At 37.5% G+C, this 21,845-nt stretch overlaps 1 protein-coding gene across 1 annotated transcript in view; it reads right to left on the reverse strand.

Annotated features, from left to right (window-relative positions):
- Nucleotides 1–4,359: 4,359 nt before the first annotated feature.
- The window catches only part of PLPPR4 (phospholipid phosphatase related 4), a 30,961-nt gene continuing 13,475 nt past the window's right edge, over nucleotides 4,360–21,845 (reverse strand). Inside the window, exons 3-7 of the mRNA XM_054285570.1 lie at nucleotides 17,625–17,754; nucleotides 15,750–15,945; nucleotides 12,545–12,602; nucleotides 11,114–11,287; nucleotides 4,360–9,142 (exon numbers count right to left, since the gene is read on the reverse strand). Coding sequence (XP_054141545.1) covers nucleotides 7,805–9,142; nucleotides 11,114–11,287; nucleotides 12,545–12,602; nucleotides 15,750–15,945; nucleotides 17,625–17,754 — 1,896 coding nt within the window. The 3' untranslated portion in view covers nucleotides 4,360–7,804. The remainder of the gene's footprint in view (nucleotides 9,143–11,113; nucleotides 11,288–12,544; nucleotides 12,603–15,749; nucleotides 15,946–17,624; nucleotides 17,755–21,845) is intronic.

The following is a 21,845-nucleotide window of genomic DNA, read 5'->3' on the forward strand; positions in this document are numbered from 1 at the left end:
GAGTGAAAGGCTTTTTAAAAGAGGAATTACTGGAGGTTGCATAGTCCAAAGGCTCAAAAAAATTGCCTGTCAGTCAATTGAATTTGATAGGCAGGAAAGACAGATTGGTGAGAAATAGGGTTAGGACATTTGTGAGGTTCCAGCTAGAACATTTCTCATTTTACAGCTTTGAATTTTAAGGGGAGAGGTGAAATGCTGCTGCTTTTGTTTGTTGGTGTGGGTTAATAATTAGCCACTGCTTAATTTGATGGCTTTGTTATTGCTGATTATTTGATCTATTTTGGAAGACATTCCTGTTTTGCATGCTAAGTGTGATGGTGTGGGAATTGGAAGCATACACAGTACCATAACTCATTGTCTTCCCCTCTTGTTCATATGCTGTCCATATTCTTGTCCATGCTGGTGAATCACTGACCCTGCTGCTCCTACTCCTCCAGCTTTATCATTTCCCAGCCTCTTACTGCTAACAATTTTCAAAACCCAAAGCCTCACACAGGCTACTTATGCTGGACCAAGGACAGACAGGGCTGCACTCAGCCAATTTGAATCCACATTCCACAACAAGAATTCTACACAATCATAATACAGATAGTGCAATGGGTTTATTACTGGCAGTTATCAAGTAATTCTGGCAAATTCAAGGGAATATTTCTTTCTATTTTTAAAAATTGTTTAGAAATTAATTTAATCTGCCTATCAATGTGTCCATGTGTAAGCCATATTTTGACATTATAATTGCTTATCTGGGCAGAGCTGTAAGTTGTAGCAACAGCTAGAAGATTTCCTGCTAGTTTTGAAACATACAAGGTTATTTAATCTTGACAGTTTACATTTCTTCAAGATTGATTTGGTTCCAGTGGACTTCAGATGCTGAAAAGACTGAGTGATTATGGTAGCTAACACACAGAGTTCCAGAAATTTTTTACATTCACTATGACAGCTAAAGTGTGGAGGGACAGAATTTAAGAAAATATAGTGCAGAAGGGAATCACACACCTGAGGAGTTGCAGCTGTACTAATCACCAAAGATTAGGAACAGGCCTGCCCTTAACAGGCCACAGCTGTGTCCAATAAGAGGACGAGTGCTACAAAAGAGTGGGTTAGGTGGTTGAAAGGAGAGTTGGAGTTTGTTGGTTGTGCTGAGAAGAAGGAGTCAGTGCTGTGAGGTGCTGCACATGAGAAATCACTGAGAAGATATGGAACCTTTGCAATAAGATGGCAACACTAAAGGATCTTGTTTATTGTAACTGACTCTTCAGTATCCCAAGAACTACTAAATTTTAATTTTTTTTAAGGTGATGTACATCCCAGTTTGAAAAGAAACAATATGCAAATCTTCTGTCCTTTTGTCTCATCTTCTTAGTAAGCACTCGTTACTCTGATATATACTAAGAACTCTCAAGGAGTTAAAACAAGGCCAATCTGAATGGAAGTGTTTTTTTCTTAAGACTTCTTTCAGGCACTTGGTAGTAGAGGACATAGATTTGAACTTTGTATTTAGTAGGGACAACATAATCAACTAGATGCTCAGTGAAACTTCTAAAAATACATATTTGGAAAGTATATGCTAAAAAGACAGAAAGCACTTTCAGCATTTTATTGCTTAAGTGAGAGATCTGTGACGTTCATATCCAGAAGCTTCTGCTTTCATAGGTTCCTCTATGGTATTGGCACCAGAGACATATAAATATTGCAAATATCTGAATTTCTGGATTCACAGTACCTCAATTCAATTGAATTTCCTCTTCTGGAAAAAGGAAGGATTTTTTCATTAATGCAGGATACAATTACTGCAGTTTGCATAAGGTCAATTCATACTTTTTAGTAGAAAGCAGCATTACTGTGCAAGCTGCTGCCACAGAGCACCATTATGCCGTGAAAACCATGTAGGAGTGCATTTAAATGGAGCACTTTATTTTTGTCTCACGGAAGAGAGAAAATCTGAATACATTTCCAACATACAATTTTTTTTTCCTATTTAGATTATAACATCACCATTCAACCAGGAACTGGCAGCACTCACTAAAGATTAATACAGTTGCAGGAGATTATGGCATCTACTGAATGTCATCCTTGTGCCCTAAATGTAATACACATAACAGATATTATATCTCTGCCTGTAATTTATTATACAACTACCTTGTTTTATGTAGTCCCATTTAAGAAGTGAGAATCAGGTGGACTCAGAATTCAATTTATCAGCTGTTTATCAGTGCTAAACTCTCTTTGGATAATCCAAAGCTCCATGTTGCTATAATTTAAAAACAGAAATAAATTCGCACTTTTCAAGAGAATTATGAATAATGAGATACTGACTACAGAGAAACACATTTCACCTGTTGTCATTATACGTTTTTCTAAAAGTAAACTTTAAAATCCTGTTTCTGCAGTGATTTAGACAGCAGCTTATTTTTATTTGTTAAAAATGTTCACTGATTCCACATAAAGCAGTTGCACTGTAGGTGAAACAGGCTGGTTAAGTCTGTACAAGGCTGGAGCAAGACTGGGTGTAATAGAAGATGGAATGGGCACTCTTGTAGTGGATGGTTCTGGCAGTTGGATTCCTTATGAAAAAGAAAATATCATGAACTGGAATAGGAGAGATGGATTAGGAATATGGACTTTCAGCTTCATTTGTTAGCAAATAGGAACAAACACTGCAAAAGTAAAGCACTCTTTAACTGCTGTAGGAGCAAAGTCTGGATAAGAAATGAATGATCAGGCGCTATAGCTTTTTTCCTTTTTCTGAGAATGCAAAGCACTATGAACATCACATTAAAGCTTCTGAATTATATTTATTCCTTAATTTTTCAGTTTTTCATCTCCAGTTTTCCATTCATCATTAAGTCCTGATAGAAACTATACTAAGCCTGTGCAGCTACATTATGTTATAAAAATAACTGATCATCATTTATCTGTTTCAGGTTTTAAATCAGATTGAACAAAGCAAGTTAGATGCAGTCTGTGGTATACTGCTGATCCATGGTTTTTCCTCAGTGTAGCAATGATGCAGCACATCTAGCAGCTACTTCTGTTTCTATAGCAGCAGATCTCTTGCTGTGTCTCTCTACACGTTTTCCTTTATAACAACAGACTGTTTATGCAGTCTAACATGGCTTTATGGCATACAGATGATGCTGTCCAACTCACCAGCCTTGCTGAAACTCCACTCAGTGAGCTTCACTGGTGATATGCTCCTTCAGAGGTTCTGAAGTATTTTGGTTGTGTTAGCTGCATGTCAAGTGCTAGATTAGCTACTCTTGTTGTAATCTTCCAAAATTTTGATCTTGAATATGATAGAGTATCCATGTAGTTTCTGTATCACTTCACAGGTTAAGATATACATACTCTCACCAGTTCCTTTGGTCCCTCACTCTTCTCAATGACAAGAGCTCAGGACTTCGTAAACTGGGCACATTTTGTGTCTTAATATGCAGGAAATTAATTGTGTTACAGTGTCCCAGTCTTCATTTATTTGAAGAATAACTGAAGAGGAATTAAGAAAGCACTGATTGTACTAATTAGCTGCCTACACTGCTTGATAAAAATCACATGCAAATTAAAAAAATATGATTTTATTCTTTCAGTGCTGCTTACTCTTCCCTTTTGTATAGCATCTTCAACTTGCACAAAGGCCCAGGCTCACTTGGGAAAGCTTCTCAGAGTCAGTTTGCTGCACTGCCATGCATTGCATGCTACTCGCTGTGGTCCTTAATTAGGCCATTGGCATTGTCAGTGCATGTCTCTGCTCCAGCTGTGTCTTCCACCCCAGGCACCTGGGCCCTGCTATTGCTGTTTCAGGGTGTCTCAAGACAGGCGTGCAGACAGTCTTTGCTGTGTGCTTACCACACTACCTTGTGTGCCTTCTAGGTAAGACTGCTTGTCAGAGTGTGCTTTCATTGTTGCCAGCTAAGGGTGTATGACACCTGCTGACTCCTGCATCCTAACTTCTTCCACTGAGGAGAGCCTGTCCTCTCAGGTTTGCCTCTGACATCTGCCCTGTTCTCATTCACAAATCCAAGGCTGGCCTCACCATGTCTGGCAGCTCAACCCAAAACTAGCAAGGTGGCTTAGGGGCATTAGGGGCTTAGCAATGCAACAGGTGCTGCAGAATGATTGAGCAGGCACATCCTCACATGGCTTGAAGATCCCAATTCACTTGGAGTTTTTTTTGTAAAATGTTTTTAGGTTAGAGAAAAGATTGTTTGGACACTGTTTCTTATAAATTCTTACCACTGTGCAAGGTCTCAAGGTTTCTCACTAATGACCACTTTTACACATCATGAGATACCTAATGAAAAGTTAATTAATTCATTTGGGGGGAGTGAGACTCTGCTTCACCACAGAGATAAACAAGCATCAATGAAGAATTTTATCTTTATTTCATGATGTTAGCACAATAAACTCACACAGTAGCATTGATCTGTACTTATTTAACAAAATACATTTATAGCAATTTACAAATTATTTTCCATTTGAAAACATGGCATAACATTTTATTAAACACAATACTTTATATAGAGAATTCTCATTTAAAAACATATTTTATTTTTAAGTATTTTCTTTTCTCAATAAAGCACAGCCTAACAAAGAAAATCGTGCCTGTTAGCAAGTAAGAAAATCAGAACACTAAGAAGATGTCACCTGTCGATTTATTTGATTAATTTTAAATTAAGGTACCAGTGGAATGTAAACAAAGAGTAATTTTACAAAAGGCTCCTTATCAAATATACATGCAGAGGTCTGAGTTCCAATGTATATATTATTACATTTCTGCTCTCTAACGTAATATAATTTGATAAGCCATTATTAAAAACAGTAGCCTTTGGCACTTTGAGTAAAAAAGAATATATCAATATTTATGTATAGAACATAATTTCAATGATTACACAAGAGCTTTAAAATCTTTTCTTAAGAAATAGGAAACTTTAGGAAAAATATCACACTGCACTTGAAATAGTGCAGTAAGTTTTAGAGTAATAAAAGCAACATATATGCCAATATATATCTGACTAAAACCAAGGAATAAAGAACAAACACTCCCACCAGGAATCCTGCTGTTTCCAAAACAGCTAAATTGCCAGAGGGACCGTTTTCTAATCTTTGCTTTATTGCCATTATTCTCCATTTCAATTTTCCTTTATTTCCAGGTTCATCTACTTATGTTCTTTTCCCCTGCACTTACAAACTAACAAATGATTGCATCTTATTTCCCTGCACTGATAGGCCAACAGTGTTTGTGTCTCACCCTTTCCTTTAAAGCTAATCCTACCTCCTTTACCCTGTATCTAGACTAAACTAAAGCCAAAGGGTTTTGTCCATGACAGTCCAAGTGTTTTTAATTCCTAGGAATCTTGTACAAAATTTCATATTAAATACCAAGGACTAAAGATACATCCTCTTGAAAAGAAAAAAACAAATCCTGACTTGTAAATACTAGCATCTGAGAACCTATTTCTAAAAAAATTACTTTTTTTTTTCTTTTTCTCCTGGTATCTATGATTATTTTTCCCAGCTGATGTGCCTTAAAGTGTATCTTCAACATACAGTGCCTTTAACATACACAATATGCTGCAACCCTACTGGGTAGCTTCTTACATGCAACCTGCAGAATAATTTGTCCCAATCATCCTAAGTGTGATGGGGTCATCTTGTATCAATAACAGAAAGAGTGTGGTGATTTCCTTAAGGACTGACACTCTTCCACAGCACTGGGTGATGGGCAGGTGAGGGAAGCATAGCTTGGCACAGTTGGCTTGACAGCAAGCATACAGCTAAGCCTGGAGCACCTGTAAAACTGGGAAGTACACATAAAGCTTTCCATTGACTCACAAACACCATCCTCATACTTGTGAAATTACTTAGGTTTGGGGTTGGGTTTAGGATTTTGTTTTGGTTTGGAGGTCTTTTTTTGGGTTTTTGTTTTGTTGTTTGGTTTTATGTTGGGGTTTTTTTTTTTTGGTTTTTTTTGGTCTATGTTTGTGTTATGCTGTTTATCTTCTTGAACAGGATGATTCTTCTTTCTACCTCCTACTTGCCTGGGGTAGGGTGGGCATTTCCTTAGAGTTCTGTGGGGTAGGGTCTGTAGACAGGTTCTGACTATAGAGAATGTATCTTGTTCTCTGATGCCCTAAATGAGAAGAGGCCTTAGACCAAAACACTTCTCTCACGAAGCCAGAGAACAGACCTGATCTTCTTCAGTGAGAGGACTGCTAAGCCATTCCCTTCCCCTGCTAGCAGGGGAGCTGCCAGGTGTCTGAGAGTAGCTCTCTTTCAGGTAGAATTAGGAGAGAATGAAGAGCTGCAGTGGGTGAGCACTGCCCCTGGCTTCCTTCAGGGTTTAAGTCAGAGCCAAATGAAATGAGGCATTTCTTCTAGCAGGCCCATTCTGGGACATGCCAAGCTTATTCCCTTCAGAGATTATCCTTTCGACAATTTTTGGCAATGGAGATTTTTAGCAGGCAAGTTTTTTCATTATATCCAAAGCTCAGTTTACTAAAATAATTTATGTTTTCTCAGGTGAAGAGACCTTTTATATTCTTAAGTGGCAGTGGTAGGAAAAATACCATGCTTAAGAAGGCTCTGGAGGGTGTCTCAAAGGACATGAACTGTAGTAGTGGCACAATGCAACACTTGTTCAGTGGTTCTGCAATACCAAGGCATTCCATTCTTTAACGCGAAGCACAAATCCCCTGTGTGATGGTGATTGGGGTGAAACTTGTGATTGTTCTTGTGGCATACTAAGCAAGTGAGGTGGATGACTGCTTCTAAGTGTGAGCTATGATATTAATTCCTGACTCCTTGGAAGCTGGTCAGGAAAAGTTGCCATCTATTTTTATTTACTCATGGCTCGCCTTTCACGTTTGCACATCTTGCAGTTATTGGTGTCCTGCACTATCTGTTTAAAAACTAATAGAAAAATGGAAGGGTTGCTGAAGGACAGAATAAGAAGTTTAAAAATGTAAAATCTGAATCACTTGTAGTACTTGATAAGACCCCTTAAAAATGTAATTTAAAACAATTCTACAAGTTAGCCCACTAAGAAGCAGCCTCTTCATTAGTAGCACCTGTTCTTAAACAAAAGTTGAGCAGTAGCAGCAAAACTATTCAAAATAGATAGTAATTCCATTCTAATGGAAAGTCACCCACACATTTTTTGTTGCAGTAGACATCTTAAAGAACTACACAAAACCTTTGCAACCTTTGAATGTGACAGATCCACTATAACAAAGCTGTAAATATTTCCTACGCTAAATGAATGCAGCCAGCATCATCATAGTATTAGCAATATTACTTGTAAAGTAACTGCACATCAATATGTCATGTTTGCAGAGTCTAATAATTATGCAATTTTTCAAAACATGTAAAGTTATCATCAGCACCACTCTGTATTAAAGATTTGGTGCAAATTCTGCAAAGGTGAATATATACCACTGATACAGCCTTTGCTGTGAAAAAGTCAGTCAATTTTGGACACAAATATAAAATAAAAAGTTGGCACATTCAGGAAATACAGTGTCTGTGTTTAAGACCGTTCTTTTAATTGACATCATCACCCTCAGATAAATGTTTTGAATCTGAAGAAACAAGTTGCATGAAAATGTTTCACATTAGTTCTGGCATTGTGCTTTTCCCCTCACCACATGCTTTTCACAGGCTCGTGCCCATTGCACATCAGCAATGCAGGGCTGCTGGTCAATAATTTGGCACATAAAGGTAAATGTCAGCTCAAAATAAAGGGAGCAGAACCTGTGTCAAGACATGTTTACTTTGTGGAGGCATGGACCAGCTGATATGTCTCCTGTCAGTCCTTGTACGCTCGTGTGGGGGATGTGCCTTTATAGAAGATGTTTCTGGTGTTCTCTGGACTGCTCCCTCTCTCAGGGATTAAAATGATGTTACCTTTTCTTCGAAGTGTTGAGTCCCGGCTAGAAGAAATGGACAGAGTCTCTGAGCCAATCTCACTTCCCTCCACCGGAGTGACTCTTATTGTAGTGATTCCATGATGGTGATGCTCAGTGTTATCTATGTTGCTTCTTTTCCTGTCACCTGACCCATAACTGTCTTTTAAGGAGTCACAGCTCTCAGAGTCTCTGTTAAGATCATTTAGCTCATATGTTTGACGAAGAGTGACTTTTTCAGGACCTTTCCATTTCCAAGACCCACTTCCTTCACCTTCTGATGGCATCTGAATTACAGGTCTGTTATTTTCTGGATGGGCCTCAACTCTAACAATGCTACTTGGCTCATGGTCTGTCAAGGTTTTGTATCTGATGGCTCCTGTACAGGTCACTGTGCTTCCCTCTGAACTCTTTGGACTGCCCTGAAGCACTCCTTGCTGCTTAGACATGGCTATTACTTGCATGATTCTTGGCTGGCTATTGCTCCTGCATGCAACACTCTTCTCAGCAGCTTTCAGCCATTTAGCTCTAGCTGAACTAGTTTTGGGTGATGTGTTCACGTTCTCCTGAGTCTCTTCAGGAATGTGTACTAGCTGGGATGAGCCAGGACGGGACTGAATAGAGACCCTTGGCCCGCCAGTAAGACCTGAGTTGTTACAACCTGGAACATTGCCAGGTTGGATTTTCAGGTATTGGCTAGTTGGGCCATGATGATCACCATTTACACCCACTCTGGAGGGTTCTGAGCTTGACCTCATTTCGATAGCCCTTGGTGGTGACTGGCCAGATTCAGTCTCTATCACTTGCAGGGACAACTTTCGACTTTCATTCTTGTTCTTCCACTGGGACAGCAGCTGTTTGGAACGGGCAGAATCCATTGATGCGTGTATTGTTGCATTGCGTCTTGCTGGATCTTCCAAGGATGGTGTGTTGACTCTTGGCAAAGTGTTGCTGAAAGTAACCATGTTCTCCTTTCCCATTGGGCTTCGTGGTGTTATTATTTCTACATCAGCATTTGCTCTCTTGAGATTGGTCAGAGAGCCTGAATCTCTGTGGTTTCTATTCAGGATACTTTCTGTACGGTGAGAGACAATGCCATCGCTGCTGCTGCCATTTTTACCTGGCAAGATTCTGTTGGCATCTTGACTGAGGTCTGTCAGTGACCTTAGAGGTTCTCTGTGAAAATTTGGGTGAAACACATTCTCGTCACTTGGTAAGAAGTTCCCCACAGCATAGATGCCCTGATATTTGGACAGAAGCATCAACAGTCGGTTAAGAAAGTTAAAAAGGACATGTTTTAAGGTACTGTAATTGCATTCTTTAGCTTTTCAATAGAATTCAGTGACATAATTACTCCAGCTAAACTGACAGGTATGCAAGTAAGCATACTAGTTTATTTCCTCACTAGTATAGCCTTAGCCCAGACTCTGTCCTCAATCTGGTACCTCTAGGTACATGTGAAGTAGCCTCACTAGGGCATATTATTCATGGCAATAAATAGTTGAGGTAAGGATTTAGGCTCCACAAGCTTTCTTCTTTTTATCAAGGAACAGATACAGATACAGAAATAATGTTTTGCTAGAAAAATAGTAAAATAGATGTTTGTAGTCTCTTAGGCAAAGCTATTTTACAACTATACTACTGTTTACCCTGATTTGCTGAATCTTGTTACAGCTTGAGTTGATCTCTGCCATCTGCAGATTATTTTTACTGTACAATAACCATGTAATACAATGCCTACATCATAGAAAAATTTATCAAATTTAAATCAATTGCTTTCCAAGCTATGCAGAACTTTAATAAGATTTACTTCTAAAACATTTTCCTAATCAGTAGACTCACTGTAAAGTGCTGTCATTTTAAAAAGACTCCACTGAGAGTATTCTGTGAGAGGGTCAAATATCTGACTCAATCACTTGAGTTACTCGTTCTTTATATTCCTTTCAGAATTATTTGTAGTTTCACATTATTTCTCCTCCCCATCCTCCTAGTTCTGAGGGCAGATTTACTGAGCACTGGGTATCCAGGAAAACATACTCTCTGCTCTATGATCTCACACAATAAAGTATACTTGTTTGTATATTTCAAACCTGGGGATAGCAGCTCTATTTAGGTAGATCTTCAACAGAGAATCATTTGAAATAATATTCTCAACAGAGTGCCTTTCTACTCACAGTGCAATCATAGAGGCTGACTTTAGTAGCTCATGGGGTTTCTGTTATTATTCTGACTGCTGTTTCTTCTGCCACTGTGAAAGCCATTTTTCCCTGGTCACCTTTGCAGACCTGCAGACCATCTGCAGGTATGTCAGCTTATGTTATCATAGGAAAAAGGGGGTCAGGAAATGAACTTATTTTAGTATTATAGTAAAATTCGTCATTGACTTCTTGGGGGTAAAACCATCCCACTGCCTGTTAAGACTCTTCTGTTCACCTGCCTACACTCAAGCAGTGGTGTCAGCAGAAGCTCTGATTGCTCCCAGGCACCTGTGTTGCTCTCTGAGCAGCCAGGGCAGCAAATTCCTGCTGGAGACATACTGAGAGCAGCAAGCAAAAGCAAGTGCTTGATGAGCTTCCTACTGACAGGTATGACCTACATGCTTCCTTACAGGAGCCTTCCAAGGTGCTCCATCTCTTTTGACACAGTACAAAGGAAAAGCATAGGAATAACCTGATTTGACCATCCTTTTTCCCCTGCACGGTTTCTCTGAGAACTCCAAAGAATGACAAGTGTATAATATTGCCTTTAATTTCCTGCAGATTCAGCAATTCACTCAGATGAGTTGCTCAAAATAATTCAATAATTTTTTGAGATCATAAAGCAGACACTGTCAATATCAACTCAGATGAGCAACAAATACCAATTAATCAAATATTTTCTTGTGTTATGCTTTTAAGTGTGGATTAGAAGAGATGAGTATTTTTAAGTATTTAATAAAGCCCATAAAGTTAGAACCATTTCTGTATACAATGCCAGATGATTATATTCCACTTTATGCACTGTTATGGAACTTTACATTGAAATACTTGTTTGCTTTTTCCTGTTTGCTTTTAAAGTCTTTATCTCTAATTCATAATTTTCAACACATATTGACTTTATTTATACTTATGGCATGTGAGCATGATGGTAAGTTTTCATAAAAATAACCAGTACTCTTATTCCAGCCTTGTAAGTTTAATTTTTTTAAACTTAACCATGACTATTATATTTACCAAATAGAGAGCAATTCCTCCTCCTATGAGAAAGCCACAGTAAACATCAACTGGATGATTCTTATACTGGGTGATACGAGTCAGGCCACATATAATTCCACAGATGATAAAGGCAAAGACCAAGAGTGGTTTAAGAAGTTTTGAGGAGTCCGTTAATGTAGAATTGAAGTACATCTTGAAAAAGAAAGAAATAAAGAAGCAGTTGAAGAAACTTAAATATACCTAAGAGGTTTCTAATGTTCAGTGTTTCTTTTATATATAGATCACTAGTACACAGTAATATTACAAGTGATCCATTTAATTTTACTTTACAGCCCTGTTAAAATTTGCTCACTTTCTGCAGAAAGATCTGAAATTCCAAGGAATAGATTTTCAGAAGCATAGGCAGTGTTGCTAATTTACATCAATTAGGATAAGTATTTTATGCCTCAGTACTGTTCCCAATCAGCACCTAAATGTTCTATAAATGTGACTAAGGAGCCACCACTTGTGAAATACAGAAGCCAGATGTCGTGCTAGATGAACGCAGTAACCTGTTCCAACAAAAGCTGCCACCAGACGCTTTAGAGAGCCATTTCTCAACTGAGGGCCATAATATCAGGGAGGTTACAAAAATTAAATGGAGGTGGTTCATCAGTGTTATTCCCAATTCTGGCCTTTCTCTGGGCAGAATAAATACTGACAAGCTCTCAGTACATGCAGAATACTATTATCTAATGTCATTAACTGGTCATTACTGTTCTTTTCCTCTGACTTTTACAGCACAAGGTAGGTGATGGAATTACTTTTTAAACTTCAAGTAAATTGTCTATAGTACAGACATTGTGGGTCATACTGAAGACATGTTACTGCTCAGAAGTGCAAAATCATCTGTGATTGCTGCAGCATGACCCACAATTCTCTGCTAGTGACTGATGGGTTTTATTCACTTTCTTTGCAGTAACACCTTGAAGGCCTCTGGGAGTGATTGTGCCGTTTCATCCATGCTGCAAATCTCTGGAGGTGAAATCAAACTACATCACATCAACGTTTTGCCCTTAATGCCTCAAGTTTAAAAGCAGCCCAACAAAGAAAAGGCAGCATACATAACAGTTAATTTGACTGGTAAGTTAAAGTATCACTCTGTGAGACAGATTAACACTGCATTTTGTATGACAATAATATGAGGCATCAAACATACTTTAACATAACACTTTTGTTTTCTTCTTAAAAAAGAATATGAAGCAGTTGAATCTTTTCCTTATTCTTTAATAGCTACAATAAAATCAGCTTTATTAGTAGTTTTATTTTGCTTTCAGATTAGTAGGATAAAAACATACATACATCCATCCATCTAAGATATCCAGGCAACACATAATTTTACAATATACAGCAAATTACTTTCTGACTTTTGTCTTGTATAAATGAAACTGAACAGAGTTGGTTACTCACCGAAATGTACACTGCTGCAAAGGCTGCCAAGGTAGCATGTTGAGAAGGGAATGATTTTCTGCCAAGGAAGGACACTCAAATTATACTTCTCAGTTCAAATGCACAGTGCTAGTGCTCATTGAAAAAAACCACTGAGCAGCACAGCCATCTTATACTTCCTAAGCAATATGTGATCTATTGGTAACATTTGTCATTGGGTGACATTTTTCTCAGAGAGAGGCAAACTACATCTTTGTTTGCTATGTCTATAGGTTTATTTAAAAAAAAAAAAATCAGCACTTTACATCATGACAGAACCTAATGGAGAACAACAGCACAGGGAGGGTATTTTAAGAATGACTGGGCCCCTTCTTGATGCCCAGAGAAAGAGAATAAATGAAAACATGTCCAAACTCTTGAGACAGTAGACAATATCAGGTCTGCTCTTGATATTGCTGAGGGCCTTCTGCTCCCAGTGAATACCTGGAGACTTGAATGATGTGGACTGGACCATTTCAATTCTCTAAAAACAACTAAAGAAAAGTGATGTGAATGCGAAGGAGGTTTTTACATAGTAGAGAGAGAAAAAAGCTGGGTTTGAATTCAGTAATTCCTATTCTGCAGTGGACATCTAGATCACAGAAGCCCTAAAAAGTCTATGACCTCTGAGCTCTAGGAATGAGTCAGATACAGTGAAGATTTCTCTCTTTATAATGGTATAGATATGTAATGTAACATGCTGCATGTCTTGGTGAAGACGAGCATGTCTACCTTGTAGTCACAACAGAAACTTTCACCCGAGAAAGCTCAGCTTGGGATAAATACTTCAACTATAATTTGGCTTCACAGATGGGGGTCTTGCCACCCTAACTGGGCTCCAGTACAGTCAATTTCCAAGCAACTCCTGAGTGAGCTAGTTTAAAATAGCAGAGACTGAAACACAGTTCTTTAACTTTAGACAGACATTTGTTCTGCAAAGCAGCAGAGTCTGCTTTCTAAATTTCTTTCCTATGCATTTTGCCTTGTCTGTTCTACATAATTAATTGGCAGTTAGAAATGTGCATGTAGTTCAGTGTGAATGTCACTCTGCTGACCTGAATTTGAGCTTATGGCTCCAGCAGATTCATGACTCTGGCGAAGATGAAATATGAATGGCTCCTTTTGAATTTCTAAAGACAGACATAAATTCTATTAATTTTATTTTATTTTTAAACTCCCTGAACAAATCTTTCACAAACAGTACTCCTGCAGAACAAGCTCAGGTTTGAGGACTGGGGAATAAAGACATGAAAAAAAAATAAGGTAAATGTTTATAATAGCTAATCAGCTCCTTTACCTTTGCAGGCTTTAATGAAATAGAAATCTATTTAGCGTCTCTGTGGAGCTAATGTGTATATTTGAGTCCTATGAACTGTTCTAGCACTTAATCTTAATTTGATGGCATTTTAATAGTATATAAGGTGTGTCACAATGGCACAGTCAATTTTCTCTTTATTCTCTTTTCTATTCACATGCTTTCAGGGCAAACAGACTAAATGCACTCTCAGTGCTCTCTAATGGTGTCACTGCTTTTGTTCCTCTATTTGTTATCTTTTAATCTCAAATTAAAATAACTCCAGCTAAAAATATGTAGCCTTTTTGTATGGCTCTGTATTGAAAAGGTGAACAAAGGTCTCAAAGAAAACATGTCCTGAACTTGGATGACAATGTATCACTCTAAATGCTCATCCATGGGGATGTGTAGTGGGGGAACAACAATGAGAGTCCTACTGAGAGAGAGAGAGTGTCACACTGAGTCAGAACATCAGAGATGACAGAGGACACAGACCTCACTAGAGAGCTGAACAAAAGTGATTGAAAAGGCTCTGTGAAGATAACAGAGGAAAAGATGGACAAAAGAAACCATTGGATATTTTGGGATGTTGCAGAAAAATGATTTGATGTAATCAGTTGGATAATTATGTGCTGCTCTCTATGCTTTTCATACAGCAGTCCAGAGGCAAATTTCTGGAGCCAAAGTTTTTGGGAAGTACAAATCAAAAATGAAGGCCATTAGCAAACTCAGAACAAGTTCCTTCCACACTGAAATTATTGAAGTCAAATTAACCTCCTGTATTGTAGAAGTTATACCATAGTTTCTACATAGGTGACTGAAGGAAGTAGCAAGTGCTACTGAAGAACCAGTAGCACTTGCTCTGGTAAAGTTGAGACTGGCATAAGGAAATAACAAAATAATAAAGAAAAAATGCAATAAAATTGAATTAAGGAGAAATTGTGGGTGGTGCCAGAATATTAGAGATAGCCAAATGTATCCTCTATGATGGGAGTAACTTTGAGATATCAATACATGGTTGTTTTTCTAGGGAAACAGAACCACCCAAAACCGGATTGCTTAGTCTTAATATGTTTCAAATAATTTCACTGGTTTCTTAGAAGTGATGGTATTTAAACTTAGGAGTGATTGGTGATTTTGGAATGTTGTTACAGGCAGTCAATTCAAAGCAGTAGACATCATATTTGAGATAATGAAATGAATGAGATGTAATTGTGAAAATTTTTCTGCCTGCTCCTATGTAATCATGTCCTGATTTCTCTGGGACACCATGCAAGACACTACTTGCAAGCATCAGACTTCACTGGCAATATCCCAGTATCAGCAAATGGTTATGGGGAAAGAGAGAAAAAACCAGTTAGAAATACCATGCAAGAAAAGATTGGTTTAGGAAGACACAGCTTTGTACTATTGTGGTATTTCCTTTAAAAAAAGATATTTTTTCAATGCTGTTTATAAAAAAAAAATAATTAGAGAAACAGAAAACAAACTTATCCAACAACTCCCAAACACCCAAGCTGTAATGTATGTTATACAGAGGTCTCAGACCAAACACTTGGGAGACTTCTTCCCCTGCCTGTTACAGGGAACTTACTCTGTTCTTATACCACTTCAAAAACAGTAGAAGCTATACCGAGTGACAAATTTATAGGAAATTGCCTCCTCTGAGGGGGCAGAACAGCTGCTTATGAATGTGCTTTGGAACCTGACAAGGTCTTCCAAAGCCCACTGCTAGGCAAGTAACTTTATGGAGAAAATTGAACATCACTAAAAAGACATTTATGCATTCACCTTTAAATCAGAGACTTTAACTAGATAGAAAAAAAATCTTGAAACTGGGACAGAAAATAAAATGAATACTTAAAAATGTATACACTGAAGAATAGAACCAACCTTCCAGCGTTGATAATATTGAGATCAGCTCCTGAGCAAATATCTTCCACAACATATGAATTCTCTGAGCAAGATACGTTTAAGGATGTATAGTTAGGCTTGCAAACAGTCAGGAAATATGGGGCCTGATATCCTGTTGATAGCTGTATAATATCAGTAACAAGAGCAGTTGCACAAAGACCAAATACATGTACACCTAGGAAAGAAATCAACAGAGCTTGTTAATTATATTGTATGCATTAATTAGGTTGATTAATAGTATAAACTACATTCAACAGAGCTCTGATGGCTTTTGTTATTGGATTTGAGGAAATTTAAATGCAGAATAAGAGAATTTAAATGCAGAACAAAAGCTTATTGCAAAAGAATATAAAAATTAGAATTGTTTATGCTTGTTTCCTTCCTGTTGATACTTAAAATTTTGTTTTAATGTCCTGATGTCCTCCAACATCTTTTCATCAAAGAGTGCTACACTGGAGCTGCTTCAGTCTGGAAAGAATTTTTCTTAATTAACTAAAGAGTAGCCAACTATTTGAGGAGAGCATATGTGCTTATCCAGTCCTTGGAGTTTCCCACTGGAAGAGAGGTTTCTAGGAGTATGGACAACTGCCCATTAGATCATTGCTCTGAAGACCTGTTCTCTTTTTGCTACCACAGAATCACCAGCTGATGATAACTTAGGCTACCTTCACACCTCTGATGTTTCTTGAGTATTGTGTCCTTGTCACTAATCCAAATATTCAAGTCTATTTCAGAAGGGATCAATGCTTCAGACTGATTAATAATTCACAAGAGAATTGAAGTAATGTAATTGCTTTACTGAAAATTTTCAAATGCTCTTCTCCTAAAGATTTATCTATAATTCCTTACTTTTATTCATAGAGATAAATTTACTTTTCATCCTAAAATTGAAAGAATGTTAAAGCCATTAAAATATGAAAAAAACTTCAAAATCAGAGTAGGAATTTGGGATGAAATTCATGTGTCTTTGTTTCCTTGGTGATACCAAACAGGAGAAGTGGATGTGGGGTATGTTTACAGTCCTCCTTGCTCATGGTGTAATCCACAAAGCCCCTGCTTTCTTTCTCACTGCTGCTCTTATAAAGCTTTACTGGTCATAGATTGCACAACCTCACTTGCCACTACCTCCCTGTTTGCCAGACTACCAAAACCCAGGGAACAGTTGTTCTATCAGGTTTTCAGTCTGCTGTCCTGCTGGTCATCTTTTCCTATGCTGCCTTCTCTAAGGAAAGATTTCTGAAACAGAGGAAACCTTTTCTTTAGCCACTCATTGGGAGAGGAAAGTAACTGTAAGAAGGGGATCAAAGTCCAGTTGCCTTTCAAAGTGGAGTTTTTTATAAATGACAATTAAAGTAAAATGAAGGAATTTGACATGTTCCTCCATCATTTAAGTTGCCAGATTCTAGCCCTTTTTGAGAGGCAGATAAACACATTCCAGAAAAAGAATGTCAAATCTACTGAGAGTTTCTGACAAGTTTTCACTGTCATGCTGAATACTGTGACAGGTGGGTTGAATCCTTATGATGCACTGAAGACAGGCAGGGGAAGCTATACACTGAAATAATTAAAAAGCAGCCAGCTCAAGGTGGGCAGGGAAGGAAAAAAATTACTCTTTTAGAAATACTGACAATAGTATAGGAGAGGAAAGGGGAAATGGAAAGTGTAGATGCTGCATTACTGAGTATGGGGCTGCTCTGTTGCAGTCTGAGATTCTTCCCGTGTTTTCTAGCAGAAGATCCGTGCTAGTGACAGCTCTGCACTGTTCTGAAAGGCTGTTTCAGAGAAGCAAACCTGCATGGTGAAAACTGAATGTATGTGGAAAGTTCTTTCTTGGGAGTAACAATTGAAACCCACCAACAAATCTGACAGCTCTTCTAAGAAAAGAATTGAAGTTGCATCCTCCTGCATTAATATTGGCCTCTGTTCCAATCCCATTTCTTCTTTTGGACAGGCAACAGTAGAGAATTCCTTCTCCTATCATTATCTGCAATGACAAAGGAGCCATTAAATTGAATGTAGCACTTACTCAGAAGATCCTGATTCAATTTAAAGGGCTGTAATATAACTGTAACAAAACCAATGTCATCCACTGACATGCACTCAACCTTAAAAGATTTATATCAATATGTAAACATAAAGTAATGCAACTTAGCCTGAATGAGGGCAGACAAGAAGATGGCCCTGAAATTAAATGCAAATGGCATACAGTATATAGTGCTCAGTGGTATCCAGGCCTTGATCTACAGCTGAAACTAGATGCTTCCACAATAAAAAGCAGTAATTATAAAATATCACCTCTAAAATAATCCAGAGCCACTGCAATATCTTAGTGCTTCTGAAGTGGTTTTAGCATTCAGTCTTGGCCACAGGCCTAGCAATCCTGAGCAGCTTCTAATTATGTGACAGCCTGTTCTGTATTTGTTTAATTTGGCTTGGGTTTTAACCTGATCCACAGCAGCAGAAAAAGTTCTGTCCTTATGGTCCCTTGCAACAGACCAAGCAAAACAGATTATGACCAAAACCCTAGACAAGAGTTTCTAAAAGAAAGAATATAAATAAAAAATGGTGTCACTTGCTGGAAAATCCAGACACATTTATACATTTTCAGCCTCAGATTTTATTGTTTTCCTTGTTCAGTAGTGTGACTATTTTGAATTCTGTGCAGGATTTGTACAGAGTTCAGAGTAAGGGTTAGATTGAAATATTGCAATTAATGAGGCAGCTCTCACCAGCAAAAGCAGAGTCACTTTGCCTATCCACAGCTGCATTGAATACTAATCCATGCAATGAGATGCCAAGGCATCTGAATTATGCTGAATCTGCTGTAATTGCTGGTGGTATTTGTCTATAGTAACTCCTCCACCCTAGGAAAGGGCAGGTAAAGTGGAAAAGCTTAGTCTAACTCTTTAGTAGTTTAAGTTTTAATAAATTGAAATTTCTTGACCAGGAAGATCGAAGTAGTGAAGGTTCTCCTACAACATGGAAAAACCAGCGGTAAAGGAATTCTAATTAGCTGAGAACTATGGCCACTATTATCTGTCTATATTTGATCAAGTTATTGCTGAAGCTTCCCAGAGAAACCAGTAGTATTCCAAACTTAAAACTCAGAAAAACTGTAATAATTTTTAGCCAAGTTCTAGGGAATGGTCTGGTACAGGGAAAACACCCCACAGATGGATTAGCTCGTGTGATAGAGCAAAAAAACAACAAGGCCCATGTCAAGGAAAATTCAGAGGCTGGCATTTTCAGAGGAAAAAACTCCCAGAGCAGAATGGGCAGGAGTGAAACTGCCAGCAGTGAATTTCTCTCCTTGAGAATTGATTCTCCAAATCAATGTGATCTGATGTCCTAGTGATCTCTGTTGGAAATGAAATTGTTACTTCTAAACAGGTTTTTAGTCAGTGGCTGATTAGAGTGTGAACCTTCACTGATATGCTTAAATAACTGGTCCTAACATTTCTGAATGGGTAACTAGAGAGAAAAATCTATCAGAGGATCAGATTCAGAGTTCTTTGAAGCAAATTGAAATCATGCTGCAATCCAGGTGTATCTATGGTCCAGACATAAAATATCTATCTTGGTAATTTCTTCAAGTACAGGTCAGGTGTTCCACACTGAAGTCTCCTGCAGTTTTTGAATACATACACAAAATTTCATCTCTGTCACAAGCTATAAGACATATATCAATAATAGAGGTAGTTATTTTCTGTAACCCTTCAGGGCTACAGAACAGACCTTTTAAAATGCATTTTCTACTTCCTAATAATGAGAAAAAAAGCTCAAAGAGAAAAATGCAAAAATGCAAAGCCCCAAAGCCAAACACAAGCCTTGTGTAATAGTGGCTTAGGAAAAGAAGTCATAAAATGTTAGATCTTTTTTTTTTGTATAAAAAACTACTCTAAAGTGAATAGATTTATATATGTTCTCCAGTCTTGGGAAAAGTATTATATCAACAAAAATAACATAGAAAAAAATCCTATTCTAATATTTACATAAGGTTTTAAAGAGGGATTGACACTGAAATTTGCTTGTCTTGCTCCCCATGCACACTTTTTTTTCCTTTTTTTTTCTTATATATACACTGTTTGATAATATTTAAAATGTGGCTAATCACACCTGTATTTTATTGAGTCTTGACCTTCTGTCTCATACTGCAGTAAATCCCGACAGAGGCCAAGATATGCAACATTACTGGAGATCTTCAATTCCTCACACAGCTCATGCTTTCTTTTCTATCTTTTACAGGTTTTATAAAGTGTGTAATCAATTTAAATACTTATGAAAACTATCTTACAAAATGCTAAACTCTACAATATGACAATGGCACAATTGTAATCTATTTACACTGAGCTTCACTGGCCTATGTTTCCAAAGAAAAGTAAAGGATTGGACAGAAATGTCTCCTAGTTCCTTCATTCCAAAATTGTATCAAATAATAAGAAGTCAATGCCTTTGGTGCAACTGAAGGAGGTTGTGTATTTTGCACTGTCACTGCTCAGCCTCTAACTAACACAGGCATCATATTCATGCTTACACCAACACAAAAGAATTACATCTTCCTAAGGCTTGCAGCTTTTAGCCAGTTGTACTTTGAAGCTTTGGGATTTACTTTCTTTATCAAACTTTCTTTTTTATAGGCATGCTCAAGTATGGGTTTGAGTTCTTCACATGGTATACTTCTGATTAATTTTCTGTACTGCTGATAGAACGATTCAAGCAAGAATAACATTTTCTATTGCAAAATTCCATGCAATGATGAAAGAATTGAATTATAATCAAAGCCCTTAACAAATAATATATAATTTAAAAGGCATATTTTATCCTGATTTAAGGTGTTTGATATTACCTAGGCTTAGCAGAAACTCTCTCAAGTAAAAGCCAGGTTTTCCCACCTACTCGGGCCCAAGTAAGCCTAAATACATTTCTTCTATAGGTGTTTCAGAAAAGTCCAGTTTGTTCTCAGCAGAAACACTTAAGATACCCAGCCAAACCCCAGTACTAATGTTTTGCTTTCATCATAGTATTTGGTACAAAAATCATTTGCACCAGAATCACTTAGAGTCTTAGCTCCCAATTCCTAAATGTACCATTTTTAGCCAGCTGGTTGTGCAAAATCCTTCAAAAATGGTTTCTAAAGCAACGGAAATAAAATGCAGTAAGAACTGTTCAGTTAAAAAAAAAAAGCGACAAATAAAGAAAGAACATTTTGGAAAGCAAAGAGAGAACAGCACTTGATAATTTTTATACAGGCATCACATTTTATAGATTTTGTAGCTGTAAACTGGATAGTATAATAAAAATAATTAACTGATGGAAGTTATATTTGCAGCTGGCCTTTGAGAAGTGCCTAACTGAGATGCATAGTCATTGCTGTCAGGGGGAAGAAGAGATCCTTTCAAAAGGTTGATCCTGTTCTTTAGGTGCAGAGAATCACCCACTCAAGGTGAATTTGTCTCTCCATTTGCCAGACAGGAGTGGTGTGAGAAATAAGGCTCCTATCTGAACTACTAAAATCAGACAAAATGAATTTATATATATAAAGACAATATCTACTTTTCTTTTATGTAAAATACTGACCCAGCTGCTCATTCTGACAGGATATTTCGGTTCTGTTGAAATCATCTCCTCCCTTTGGGTGAATGATTAAACCAGCCCACTTTTGCCTGCTCTTAATGACTAACTTATAATTTAGAGGTGTTTCAGTGCTTTTTTGGAAAATGTAATTGAGTTCACTGACAAGATTGATATACCTTCTCTCTGAATAAAGCTAGTTCTAACAAAAGTGGCAAGTTCAGGGCTGTGAAAGTCTTGCATTCAAAAAAAAAAAAAAAAGTCTTGCATTTTTGATGATTTTTGATATATCTGAGATTATGGAGATGTCCTATCTGTAAAAGTTCAAATATTTGTACAGCATAACAGAATGATTCAAGCTATTCTCATCCAACTGTAGATGCTGTTTCTTAACATTAAAGCCCACCATCAAGATAGTGAGAGTAGATGAAGTGCTACAGGGAATGTTATAAGGAATGTATCTCCTTTTGTTACAGAAGAATGAAACATGAATTTAAAATCCTA

The sequence above is a fragment of the Melozone crissalis genome, unplaced genomic scaffold (assembly GCF_028551555.1).
Source record: "Melozone crissalis strain CALT ecotype California unplaced genomic scaffold, PUWL_Pcris_2 ptg000045l_1, whole genome shotgun sequence".
Taxonomy (NCBI): domain Eukaryota; kingdom Metazoa; phylum Chordata; class Aves; order Passeriformes; family Passerellidae; genus Melozone; species Melozone crissalis.